The following is a 14,508-nucleotide window of genomic DNA, read 5'->3' as shown; positions in this document are numbered from 1 at the left end:
GTATGGGAAGGATACCTTAATTGAATCTAAGACTCTCCGAGGATATTAGAGCAGTATCTCTTAAAAACAAATGAGATTCTTCAAATTGATAAAGCAGTATCTCAAACAGAAAAATGAGATTCTTCAGATAAATGAAGCAGTATCTCAAATATTCGTCTATTGGGGAATTTTTAAGAAAAGACTTCTTTTGAGGGAAATTTACAAGAAATGCTCTACAGGGGGAAAAGCTCATAAGAGACTTTTTAGGGTAACCTCTGCTTGGGGAGCAATGATTGTAAAAAATATATAAAAAAAATGCTGGGAATACCCTTATAAAGTTAAAAAAAAATGATTTGCTGAGAAATAATTCCACGAGCATATGCAGGATAATAACTTCATTTGGAAATGAGAAATGTCCAAGATATACATGAATGACCTTGGATCCTGATATTTTATGTTTGATTTTTGTATGATGTTCCACTTCAGGTGGGAATTCCATGCATGGGATGATGCATGGGATGTATGCAAGTATGTAATTTGTTGGGGATATTTAGGACATGTATGTAGGAATGCGAATCGTATAAGGCTATGCACATGCATGCCAATGATTGGTATGATTATTTCTTGGTGGATTTTCCTATATGGTAGGAAGATTATGTATGTAATTGATGTACATGGCACATGTGATGTATGTGGGTATGCAAATAGGTAATTGGGATATGCCCCGGTTAAGATGTTTTTTGCTTTGAGGAATGATGCCAGTAGTGGACTTTTGTTATTGGGGTGACCTAATGAAGATCGAGTTTTGATGCCCCACCAGGTGATTTTAGGAATATATTTGGGTTGCTCCAAGCCACTGAAGGGTTCAGACTTCTCAACACGCGATACTCCATCCATGATTTATTAATGTTTTTGTTGGAAATACAATAGAGCCTTGCCCCGATTTGGCTATACCATGAGTATATTTATTAGAGGTGTGAATTAATGGTTGAAAGGAACATAGGTGTCCATAAACAGTCCTACACCTCTATGAAAAACAAGAATGAACTTGGAGACTAAAGGATTTGTCTGTTTTACTGTTTAAAAAGCAATTTTACCACTTTATTCAAATACGTGTTTTATTTTCTCCAATAATTTTAAGAGTGATGTTTAACAAAAATAAAGGTGCTTCGCAAACAAACAGATATAATACAAAAATGATTTGGGCACAACTTTTGTTGAGAAAATTTCTCTTTTATTGATTTGACCCTTAAATGGGTGATTGTACATAAAGATGTAATTCATTAATGAGGTAATTGATGTGCATAGAAACAAAATGGCAATAAAAATTGAGTTCACATTGAGTTTTCGCACTGCTACGATCCTTATGTCTTTGATAGTCCGAGAACCTTGCTCCTGAAGAGTGGGGTAGATTGATTCTTTGTCTTCGAGGGATATGTCAAATGTCTGTAAGTACAACTCTTTGCCTTGGAATTAATCCCTAACTTTTGCCTGGACCGCCCTTTCGGGTTTTCGATCCACCGGGACACCCATTTTTGCTTGAGTCTCCCTTTCGGGTTTTCAACTTAGCGGGTCAATTATTTTATTTTTATCCCTAATTTTTGCTTGGATCGGCCTTTCGGGTTTTCGATCCATCGGGATAGCCATTTTTGCCTAAATCGCCCTTTTAGGTTTTCGATTTAGCGGCTTTTATTATTCCATTCTTTTAGGCGAAGTACTTTTTAACAGCATCAGTATTGGTGGGAAGTGGCAACTCATCACCGTCCATAGTTGCTAGGGTTAGAGCGCCTCTGTAAAAGGCTCTAACCACCACAAATGGATCTTCATAATTTGGTGTCCATTTCCCTCTAGAGTCATTATGTATGGGCAAGATTTTCTTCAGCACCAAGTCTCCTTCTTGAAACACCCTAGGATAAACTTCCTTGTGAAATGCCTTTTTAAGACGCCTTTGATAAAGTTGACTGTGACCTAACGCTTTCAAGCATTTCTCCTCAATAAGGTTGAGCTTGTCGTACCTTGATTGAACTCATTCTGCCTCGTCTAGCTTAGCCTTCATCAAGACTCTCATCGAGGGGATTTCCAGTTCTATAGGTAGAACTGCTTCCATGTCGTATACCAAGGAATAAGGGGTTGCCCCTATTGAAGTTCGTACCGACGTGCGATAGCCATGTAATGCAAAAGGTAACATCTCATGCCAATCCTTGTATGTGACAACCATCTTTTGGATGATTTTCTTGATATTTTTATTCGCAGCTTCAACAGCCTCATTCATCTTAGGTCGATAGGGTGATGAGTTGTGATGCTCGATCCTGAACGTTGCGTATAACTCATCCATGGTCTTGTTGTTGAGATTGGACCCATTATCAATGATGATTTTGTTGGGAATCCCATATCGACATATGATGTTATTTTTTAAGAAACGGGAAACTACATGCTTCGTGACGTTCGCATAAGATGCGGCTTCCACCCATTTGGTAAAGTAATCTATGGCCACCAAAATAAATCAGTGTCCATTTTATGCTTTGGGTTCTATCATTCCAATCATGTTGATGCCCCACATAGAGAAAGGCCAAGGTGATGCTATAACATTCAGCAGGGTAGGCGGTACATATCTCTTATCAGCATAGATTTGGCATTTGTAGCATGCTCTGGTGTAATGATAACAGTCGGCTTCCATCGTTAACCAGTAGTAACCTGCCCTTAGGATTTTCTTTACCATGGCGTGCCCATTTGCATGCATACCGAAGGATCCTTCGTGTATGTCCTTCATAAGCTGATCAGCTTCGTGTTTGTCCACACATCTCAACATAACCATGTCGTAATTTTGTTTGTACAACACCTCACCGTTCAAAAGGAACTTTGATGCCAACCTCCGGAGGGTCCTTTTGTCAAGGCTGGAAGCCTCTGCCGAATATTCCTGTTTCTCTAGATATTGTTTGATATCAAAGAACCAGGGTTTACCATCTGGCTCTTCTACTGTCGTCAGGCAATATGCAGGTTCGTCAAAACGCCTAATTTCAATGTGAGGCTGATGATTAGGCCATATTAATTTGTACATGGAAGCCAAAGTTACCAAGGCATCTGCCATCTGATTCTCTTCTCGAGGAATATGAGAGAAAATGATTTTGTTGAATTTTGGGAGTAGCTTCGACACATAGAGAAAGGCCAAGGTGATGCTATAACATTCAGCAGGGTAGGCGGTACATATCTCTTGTCAGCATAGATTTGGCATTTGTAGCATGCTCTATTGTAATGATAACAGTCGGCTTCCATCGTTAACCAGTAGTAACCTGCCCTTAGGATTTTCTTTACCATGGCGTGCCCATTTGCATGCGTACCGAAGGATCCTTCGTGTATGTCCTTCATAAGCTGATCAGCTTCGTGTTTGTCCACACATCTCAACATAACCATGTCGTAATTTTGTTTGTACAACACCTCACCGTTCAAAAGGAACTTTGATGCCAACCTCCGGAGGGTCCTTTTGTCAAGGCTGGAAGCCTCTGCCGAATATTCCTGTTTCTCTGGATATTGTTTGATATCAAAGAACCAGGGTTTACCATCTGGCTCTTCTACTGTCGTCAGGCAATGAGCAGGTTCGTCAAAACGCCTAATTTCAATGTGAGGCTGATGATTAGGCCATATTAATTTGTACATGGAAGCCAAAGTTACCAAGGCATCTGCCATCTGATTCTCTTCTCGAGGAATATGAGAGAAAATGATTTTGTTGAATTTTGGGAGTAGCTTCGACACATAATCCCGGTATGGGATTAGGTTAGCATGTCTTGTTTCCCAATCACCTCTGATATGATGTATGACTAGAGCGGAATCCCCGAATACTTCTAGTATCTTGATCTTCAACTCAATAGCTTCTTCCATTCCTAGTATGCAAGCTTCGTACTCGGCCATGTTATCTGTGCAAGTAAAATAGAGCTTTGTGGTGAACGGTAGATGGAAATTCTTGGGAGACATCAGCACTGCCCCAATTCCATGGCCTATTGCATTTGTGGCACCGTCGAACATGAAAGTCCAGCCTGCTTTTGGCTCAAGACTCTCCTCTTGTTCGGAGTATTCATCATTCTTGAGAACCATGATGTCCTCATCTGGGAAGTCAAACTTCAAAGGTTGGTAATCCTCTAATGGTTGGTGAGCAAGATGGTCTGCTAATACGCTTCCTTTGATTGCCTTTTGTGCAACATATTGAATATCATATTCTGATAACAACATCTGCCATGAGGCAATTCTACCAGTGAGAGCTGGTTTCTCGAATATGTATTTGATGGGATCCATTTTAGATACCAACGAAGTTGTATGAGTTAGCATGTACTGCCTGAGACGCTTAGCGGCCCATGCGAGTGCACAATAAGTCTTCTCGGGTAATGAATATTTGGTCTCGCAATCATTAAATTTCTTGCTCAGATAATAGATGGCATGCTCTTTTCTACCAGTCTCGTCTTGCTGTCCTAATACACAACCCATGGACTCGTCGAGCACGGTTAAATACATGATGAGAGGTCTCCCTTCTGCAGGGGGCATCAGAATCGATGGCTCTTGCAAGTATTCTTTGATTTTGTCGAAAGCTATTTGGCAGTCATCATTCCACTTTACGCCTTGATCCTTCCTTAGAAGCTTGAATATTGGTTTACATGTGGCAGTAAGGTGAGAGATAAACCTGGCGATGTAATTTAATCTCCCTAAGAAACAACGAACCTCCTTCTCAGTCCTCGGTGCAGGCATGTTTTGAATGGCTCGAACCTTGTCGGGATCTACTTCAATTCCTTTTTGGCTTACAATAAAGCCTAACAGCTTCCCAGATCGAACCCCAAATATGCATTTGTTAGGATTAAGTCTCAACCTAAACTTCCTCAAACGAGCATATAGTTTCCCTAGGTTAGTGATATGTTCTTCCTCTGTCTGGGATTTGGAAATCATGTCGTCAACATATACCTCGATCTCTTCATGAATCATGTCGTGAAAGAGGGTCACCATGGCACGTTGATATGTTTCCCCAACATTCTTTAATCCAAAGGGCATTACTTTGTAACAAAAGTTGCCCCAAGGGGTAATGAACGTGGTCTTCTCCATGTTTTTGGGATCCATTTTGATTTGGTTGTATCCAGAGAAACCATCCATAAAGGAAAATACGGAGAACTGGGTTGTGTTATCTACCAATACATCAATGTGAGGTAATGGGAAATTGTCTTTGGGACTGGCTTTGTTTAAGTCTTGGTAGTCTATGCACATGTGGACCTTTCCATCTTTCTTCGGTACCGGTACGATGTTGGCGATCCATTATGGGTACTTAGCAACTTCCAGGAAACCATTGTCAAACTGTTTTCTCACCTCTTCTCTGATCTTGAGAGCCATATCTGGTCGGGTTCTTCTTAGCTTTTGTTTGACAGCAAATCATTCTTCTTTAAGGGGAAGCTTGTGGGTCACGATATCGGTATCTAATCCGGGCATGTCTTGGTATGACCAAGCAAACACGTCGTCATATTCGTGGAGAAGCTCTATCAGTTTTGTCTTCACTGTATCTTGAAGTGCGGCGCCTACCCTTACTTCTCTCTTGTCTTCTTCTGTTCCCAGATTGATAACTTCAACGTCCCCCTGGTGTGGTTGAATGACCTTCTCTTCTTGTCTGAGTAATCTAGCCAACTCTTCAGGGAGTTCGCAATCTTCCCCCACTTCGTCTTCAGCTTGGTAGATTGGACAATCAAAATCATATTGGACCTTAGCAGTGTCGTTATCAATGGTCTCGGTGGTGTTTCTGCATGTTATGATTTATGATGTTTATTTAGAAAGCGTGTGCATAAAAATTGATGCCATTTTTGTAATAAATAAAAAAACGAAAGGAAAGGAACAAAAATTGGGATGCAAGTTACCATTTCATTAATGATAAAAACTCTTGAAAAAGATAAAGGAGGCCCTACAACACGCCATTATGCCTTGGGCAGAGCACAGGGTTTTGTCTAAAATGATAGAATTATTTTTGAAAATTTTGGGGAACTTCCACAGCCTTCCAGTTTGTCAGCTCTTCATTAGGTATGGCTTGTCGCATCCAGATAGACACCCCCTCTTCTCGATCTCCATCATCGATCATCACCACCTGTTTGCTAAAAATGTGGCCAGCGCTGGTGAATGTTTCCTCTACAGAAGGAATCTGCTCTTTGTCGTGTTGGTTACTGGCTTTATTTGATGACGGGTCATACCCCAGGCCAAACTTGTCTCGTTTCTCTTTCACTTCCACCATTTTGCCCCAGTCTTGAGCATTTTCACTTTCCATAATAGCCTTAGCTCCTTGCCACGAAGCCATGGATGGTCCTAATTTCGAGGTCTCCAATGTCTGTTGGATGGCCATCATATTTACCACTTCCAAGGATTGGAATGGTGTCTCAATTATCTCGCCATCCACCTCGATATATCAGAAATATGTCAAGTCGCTAACCAAGATATCCTCCTCTCCTCCAATCACAATCATCTTGTCATTTGTAATGAATTTTAGCTTTTGATGCAGAGTGGAAGTGACAGCGCCTGCAGAGTGAATCCAGGGTCTCCCAAGTAGGCAACTATAACCGGGATGTATGTCCATGACCTGGAACGTGATATTGAAAATAGTTGGACCTATCTTGGTTGGTAAGTCAACCTCTCCTATCACCGCTCGCCTTGAGCCATCAAATGCCTTTACGATTAGGGTGATGGGCTTCATACTTATCCCTTTCATTGGCAGCTTTATCAAAGTGGTCTTTGGCATGACATTCAGCGAGGAGCCTGTGTCTACTAACACCCTTGATATTATAGTGTCTATGCATTTCAGGGAGATATGTAGGGCCTTATTATGGTTCTTTCCCTTGATCGGCAGTTCATCATCGTTAAAACCCAAGAAATTCCCAGTGGTCACACAAGCTATCACATCGTCAAATTGTTCTATCATTATGTCCTTCGTGATATGTGCGACGCTCAATACTTTCAACAACGAGTTCCTGTGTGCTTCTGAGTTGAGCAATAAAGATAACATGGAGATCTTTGAAGGTGTTTGATTCAGTTGGTCCACCACCTTATAATCGCTCTTCTTGATTATCCTCAGAAATTCCTTAGCCTCTTCACGAGTGACCGTAGCTTTAGGAGACAAGTGCATGTCTTGCATTTCTTGATTAGGGATGGGGATCTGGACAGCAGCTTCCTTCCCTTTAGTCTTTGCAGAAGTATCAGCAGTTCTTGGCGCGAACACTCGGCCACTATGTGTCATTCCTGTCAGCCCCACAATCGAGGTGATATTTGGTTCGTTGATCATTAAAGGTTGGTCTTCCTGCCCCTGCTTAAAAGTTTTGGGCTGATATATCCACGGGACCGCCTTCTCATCTTCATACGTGAATGGTGTTGGAAACTCTATCACCAATGGGCTTATGGGTATTTCCACATTAACCTCATCATAAGGGATGTCCACCACGGCTATCTCTTCTTGGTGCTTGCTCTTGACACGGCAATTTATCTGTAACTCGCCTCGATCCAGCATTTGTTGTATAAAATTCCTCAACTTTCCATTGTTCTCTTCAGCAATTAACTCCTCCGGGATTAGACCACTCTTCAGTAATTGTGCTCCTATCCTGGCGATAGGGGTTTGAATCTCTTCAACCTTACAGATCAATTTACCTTGATCACTCTCCTCAATGGCACTGACGGAAGCATCCTTATGTGTTGGCATAGGATTGGTGTTCACGTTCGGGCGTCTCGGAGTGAAAGAGACGGCCTTTGCTTCGATCAAGTCTTATACCCAATTTTGAAATGCAAAACAATTCTCGAAGGTATGACCAGGTGCTCCCATGTGAAACTCATAATGGGCGTTAGCATCGTATCCGGATGGATATGGAAAAACAGCTGGTTTTAACTCCCTCAATGTCAGAAGGCCCTCCTTTTGCAGATATGGGAATATCTGGCTATAAGGTACTTGTAGGGGATCAAGTTTCCTTTTTGGAGGTCTTGGCTTGAATTGTCTTGGTGGCGCAGTGTTTTGCTGATGATGATATTGTTGATGTTTTGGTTGATACACTTGTTGTTGTTGCATTGGTTGTTGATACGGTATGGGTACCACAGCGGCGACTTGGCCATATGAAGCCTGTTGCTTCCCCTTATAGCCTCTGGATATCGCGTTCGTTTCACCTTCTCTTTTCTTCGGGAAGCCTACAGAATACTTTTTTGGTGCGCTAGGGGCTGCCACAACTCCTGGAATCTTTCCATCCCTCAACCCTTTTTCTATGCGATCTCCGATTGTGACTAGATGCGCAAAGTAGGATGCTGCATTACTCACCAATCTATCAAAGAATGGGTCCTTCAAGGTGTCCACAAATATTTCGGTCATTTCCTTTTCAGACAATGGTGGCTCTACCTGAGCAGCCAACTCTCTCCACCGCTGGGAGTATTCTTTAAATGACTCATTTTCTTTCATGGCCATCCCTTGTAACTGCATTCGGTCGGGTGCCATATCTAAGTTATATTTGTACTGACGGAGAAATGCGTCAGCCAAATCCTCCCAGCTTTGGATCAGCCCCTGCTCTAAGCTCATGTACCATCTCAGAGATGCTCCACTTAGACTGTCTTAGAAATAGTGTACAAGTAGTTTGTCGTTTTCGATATGAGCAGCCATTTTCCTGAAGTACATTACCAGGTGACTTCTTGGGTAAGTCTGTCCTTTGTATTTCTCAAAATCAGGAGTTTAAAATTTAGTCGGGATGACTAAATTTGATACCAAACGCATGTTCATGGCAGAAGCGCCGAAGATATTATTCCCCTCTATAACTTTGATCTTCTTTTCCAGGGTACGGAGCCTATCTGCAGCAGGATCTGGAAGTATCTTAGGCCTCGGTTGATCAGGCTCATAGAAAGCATCGTACTGGTCATCTCCAATTTCGGATCCATGATGAGTAGATGCATCAGAAAGCTCTGCACGATCCCCATCTCCTTTGCCTCCTGCTGGTATCTGAACCAGTCTCTTCTTGGTGGGGACGTAACTCTCGTCTTGGGGGTTCAAACCTGGTGTGCTATCATTCCTTTTTTCCCTAGTTTCTTCATCCTCAATCCTCTCTCTTTGGGCAACTGCGAGCATTGTCTCCAACAGCTGATCCATCTTCTCTTGGATCGTATTGATGTCTGTCCTCATGGTAATCTGGTTATCCTTAACTTTCTCTAACGCCATCTTATAGTTGCTTCGCGTCTCGTATCAGTGTTGATTAGTCAGTGTGGCTGGATAAAGGGTAAAAAGGTTGGGTAAGTTTTTTTGAATTTTTATGAAGCGTGATGCATAATGCAGATGCGGATGTTATGCATATTTTATTTTCAGGGAATCATTCAAGTTCCATTAGTTGTTAGTAATTCGAAGAAACAAGAAATACTTAGAATAACAATAATGGAGTAATTTTTAAACGTCATTCATTCAAGTACATAACATAGGGGTCCAAAAGGCCATAGTTCAAAATACATTTGTTAAAGGAACAAAATATAAGACATAGGAAAATTAAACTGCAGGCTTTCTGGCTTGGAGCTCTTCTAGTTCTTCCTTGAATCTCTTCAGTAACCCTCTATAGAGCAGAATGAAATTGATTATGGCTGGAGGAGTGCTATCTTCCTTCAACTCTTCAACTGCGTCTCTTAACTTCCATGGTAATTCTTTTGCCGCCCGATTACAGAACCCCACTAGCCCATCGAGCTTTGCATGGAACTTATCCCTATCTCATTGTAAGAAGTCTATGGTCTTATTAAAGGATTCATAGTCTTCAATCACATACTCTCGTTCCTTCAACCATATGGAGTTGTCTTGGTGTAATGAATCTACCTAGTTCTTTCAATAATTGGTAGACTCTTTTGCGTCTCTTACTTCTTGACACTTCTCCTCCCATATCATGGGTGAAACCCTAGACGCTTCGGTGGCTATATTCTTGAGTCGGCGTTCCTGATCTACTTCAGCCTTTGCATGACGAATAGAATTGGTGAGTTCTTTTATCTGAGCCCCAAGTGTATCTCTTATCATCTTGTTTTCCTTCGTGGCTAGATGCCACCAACACTCATTGTCTTGACATTCTTTCTGAGCTCGTCGTAATTGACCCTTAAGAGTATCTAGGCAATGGTCAGCTTGTTCTAGTCCCACTTTGATCTTTTTCCTCTTATGCTCCTCTTTGTTGAATTTTTCCACATGTTCCTGAAGTTGTGCATCCTTTCTCTCAAGCTCCCACTTCATGGTGTTTTTCTCATTGATGGTTTGTTGGAGTTTTATCTGCAACTCTTCATTCTCTGTTTCTAGCTTTGCCATGGTGGTCTTGAGTTCCTCCACTTCTTCAACAGGGACATGGGTGAGCTTAGGTTCAGGAAGAGGTACAAGTGTCCGAATGACAAACGGTATTTTGATCATCACCACCCTTTCCTTTACCCAGTGAAAATATGGTTCTTTTGTAATCCCATTTGCTCTCCCCGAATCAACTTTCCCTTTTTGATTGACATTCTTCCAAGCCTCTTTGATTCGTTGGAACAAGCTAGGATTCTCAACCCCAAAGTCAAGTAACAAGAAAGCTTCCAAAGACCTCGCCTCTGGAGGGCCTTCCATTGGGTAGCCAAGTTGTCTGAGTGATAGAACCGGGTTAGCATTCACACATCCTTGAGTTCCAATAAGTGGTAGATTATGGAAATCCCCACAGCTGAATATGATGCCCATGTTGATGTATTCTTTGGAATACCAAGAAAGATCTTCGGATCGGAGTGATCCCAATCTCTGAGGCCAACTAACATTTGTTTGTTCAACCCAAGCACCTGTCTTCGGAAGATGTTCTAGAAACCACTGATATAATAAAGGAGCGCAACAAGCAATCATTCCTTTCTTTTTAGTGTACCTATGGCTCATGTAATAGTAAACATCAGCTAACAAGGTAGGTACTGGGTTTTCAGTAAGGAAAACACAAATAGCAGCCATGTCTATGAAACCATCCATATTTGGGAACAGGACGATGCCATATATGGCTAACGCAATAGCAGAGTAACAAGCGTCCCAACTTTCTGTTTTTAGTAGGGTATGAGCTCTTTCTAAGAGAAAACTTAGCGAAAATCCTTTGGTATTCCCTTTGGTCTCTAGGTTAGCCTCTACTTCCTTTTAATCCATGTGAAGCACGCTAGCAATGATCTCAAGGGGCAAAGATTCATCTATCCCATCAAGTAGTGGCTTGTTCTTCATAGGAATCCTAACAAGACGCTCAAATTCTTCCAACGTTGGTGCTAGCTGAAAGTCTTGGAATGTGAAGCATCTTAAAGGTAGGTCATAGAATTAGGCCAAAGTGATTAAAGCTGTATAGTCTACTCGTTGGTTGAGGATGCTGAGCAGATTGCCATAATTCTTCCCAAAGTTGATTCTGTATACCGGGTGCATCTAAGAGACCAAGTCACGTAAGCTCCTTAGATCGGGATCTTTGAATTTGCAAGAGTAAATGTTTCTTTTGCTTTATTCTATGTTTCTTGAATTCCTGTAACTCATGACACTCAGATTCCTTGGAAATAAAATAATATGAATGTCATGTTATGAATGATGTTATGCATGCCACAGGTAGGTCAATATACAGGCCATGAGAGTGGGCATCCTTGATTACTAAACAAAACCCTTTTGGGAGGATGCTAAAGTTAACAGTTTCCCAAAGTCATTAATCACTATTTAGGAAGGTTATTGTCATGACGAAAGCTCATCCGCCAATAACATCCCCAAAAAGAGTCTCGTCTGGGTGAGGCCTTCGTATGGTCCCAAAGAGGAAGACTCCTAGTGGGTCCATACAAATCTCGAGTCCAAGGTTCTAATAAGGTTCTCAGAGTCATAGATCGAGGTTGGGAATACTACTGTAAGGTAGTAATACGCCCAAGGGATCTCATCTGATTGAGGCTTTCGTATTAACCCAATAAGTATGGGACTTTTCAGGTAAATACTACATAACCACCTAAAATAATGGGTTAAAAGGTCCCTGGAGTCATTGATCCAACTTGAGAATACTATCATCGTGACGAAAACTCGTCGGGCAATAATATCTCAAGAGAATCTCCTCTAGGCGGGGTCTTCGTATCTTCCTAACAAGGAAGACTCCTTGTGGGCGCCCACTACGCAACCACCAACTTAATCTTATGGTTTTTTCTCAGACTCGGGTGGAGAGCCTATCTCACAAAGTATCACCAACCAAAGAACCCCAATAATACATAGCCAATAAAACACCATACAATAATTATGACAACATAATAATAATAGAATAAATAACAAACAGATAAAAAAAATTAACACACAATACATCAACTAAACTAAATTAGGCTTCCCTCTCTTTTGCTTGGAGCTAGTCCCCAGCAGAGTCGCCATCTGTCGCATCTCGAAAAATACGATTCCTCGCGATGGTCGCGGAAAAAATTAGTGTTCGAACAGAGTCACCACCGAACTTTATTTATCCCAACAAAGGGATAGGAAAATATCGATAAAACCTTTAGGAAATGGAATAATGGTCGTCACAACCATATTTGGGTTCGAGAGTGGATTACGTAAGGGGAAGGTATTAGCACCCCTTACGTCCGTTATACTCAACGGGAACCTTTTAGTTCTAATTTGTGTTTTGAGTGTTGCTTTATGTTTGTTTGTTTATCTTTGGGTTATAAAATATTAGAAATTGAAATGGATGAGAACCTCAGAAAGGGAAAGGGGAGGTTTTTTATTAATGTACTCGCGAAGATACAACAATCTCTTCCCTACGTATCATTATGGTATAATAAGGAAATCAGAGCATTCGTAGTTCGGGGAACTACGGTTGGTTGGTGTCTTTTAGTGAACAAATGTTTAGATCGCGTTATAATGGCTAAACGTTGGCTTGTCTACTCTCGGCGGAGGCTTAAGCATTGGGTTGTTGTACGCATTAGAAAGGATTGACAGTGTTCTTTCTGAAAATAGTTTAGGTCACATGGGGGTGACAAGTTGGATTAATATGTGGTATATTTTGATTGGTTGAGATGTTTTTAATTGGATGACGATTACTCGGATAGTTGAGTAAGACAACTCGTATCCTAACAGTCGGGAAAGGGAATAGAAGACTCTAGACCATTTTCTTTTTCATCCTTAATTATAGAAAGGATTTCATAATAATTAAGGTCTTTTAAATGGATGACGAATACTCGGATAATTGAGTAAGACAACTCGTATCCTAACATTCGGGAAAAGGAATAGAAGACTCTAGACCGCTTTCTGTTTCATCTGAGTATTTATGAAAATAAGGTTGTATATTGTTGACGTATTTCAGAATGAACGACAAGTACTTGAATGACTGAGCAAAACAAATCATATCCAAGCATTTGAGAAGAGGAGTTGAAAGCTCAAAACCATCTCATTTTTCGTATAGTTTGTTAAGAAAATGATTTGATTAAGTTATATGTTTGTGAAAAAAAAACAATTATTCGATTGACCGAGTAAGAGAACTCGTATTCAAACAATTGGGGAGAGAAGTTGAAAACTCAAAGTCATCTCCTTTTTCATTTATCTTATTATGAAAGTATTTTGATTTAATCGGGGTTTGGAAGTTTGTAGAGGAACGACAATTATTTGACTAACCAAGCAAGGGAACTTGTATTCAAATAGTCGTGGAAAAAAGATTGAAGACTCAAAGTTATCTCCCTTTTCATTCCTTATTATAAAAGGACTTAATCTATATGTTCTTAAGTGGATCAGAAATGACGATTATTCGATTAACCGAGTAAAAGAATTCATGTTCAAATAATCGAGGAGAGGAGTTGAAAACTCAAAACCATCTCCCTTTTCATTCCTAAATGAAATAGTATTTAATTGTGGTTAAGTATTTCAATTTAATTTTAATAAAGAATACTTGATGTTGGATCGAGGTTTTATATTTTGTGAATGAATTGAATTCATTTAGTGAATAGTTCATCTAATCGATTAATTAAATCGAATAGGTCTCATCGTAAGAAGGCCCAAGAGTAAGCCATGTGAGGTTGATGACGATGCTTTTAAAAGCGACCGACTTACAAAGGTATTTGAAATGGGCTCGACTTTGAATCGAGAAATATGTTATTTATTTTCGAAATTGGTTTGAATGATTTTAAATCGGTGAGATCGGAATAATCTTGTCACAATTGTAACACACTATACATATGTATTCAAGACTTGATACAAATAAGTAAATACAAAATAATAATGCACACACATTCCACAAAAAATAAGTGATTATTTGAATTATAAATGATAGTAATAATAATATAATTAATCAATTAAATAATTAATGGACTATTTGATTTAAATAATAATGATATAACCAAATAATTGAATAATTATCATTAGGTATTATAATAATAGTAACAATATATATATATATATATATATATATATATATATATATATATATATATATAATATATATATATATATATATATATATATATTATATTATATATATTATATATATATATTATAATATATATATATAATTTTGAAAGAAAGTAAATGAAATAAAAATATTGTTGTTTTTT

The 14,508-nt window shown here is 39.9% G+C and overlaps 1 protein-coding gene across 1 annotated transcript; it reads right to left on the bottom strand.

Annotated features, from left to right (window-relative positions):
- Positions 1 to 9,811: 9,811 nt before the first annotated feature.
- Positions 9,812 to 10,930, bottom strand: LOC127136251 (uncharacterized). The gene has a single exon (XM_051062834.1). It carries the CDS (start codon positions 10,928 to 10,930, stop codon positions 9,812 to 9,814), a length of 1,119 nt encoding a protein of 372 aa, XP_050918791.1.
- Between the last annotated feature and the right edge of the window lie 3,578 nt (positions 10,931 to 14,508).

The sequence above is a fragment of the Lathyrus oleraceus genome, chromosome 4, assembly GCF_024323335.1.
Source record: "Lathyrus oleraceus cultivar Zhongwan6 chromosome 4, CAAS_Psat_ZW6_1.0, whole genome shotgun sequence".
NCBI classification, from domain to species: Eukaryota; Viridiplantae; Streptophyta; class Magnoliopsida; order Fabales; family Fabaceae; genus Lathyrus; species Lathyrus oleraceus.
Note: the sequence above shows the minus strand (reverse complement) of the source record. Positions and strands in the feature narration are given on the sequence as shown.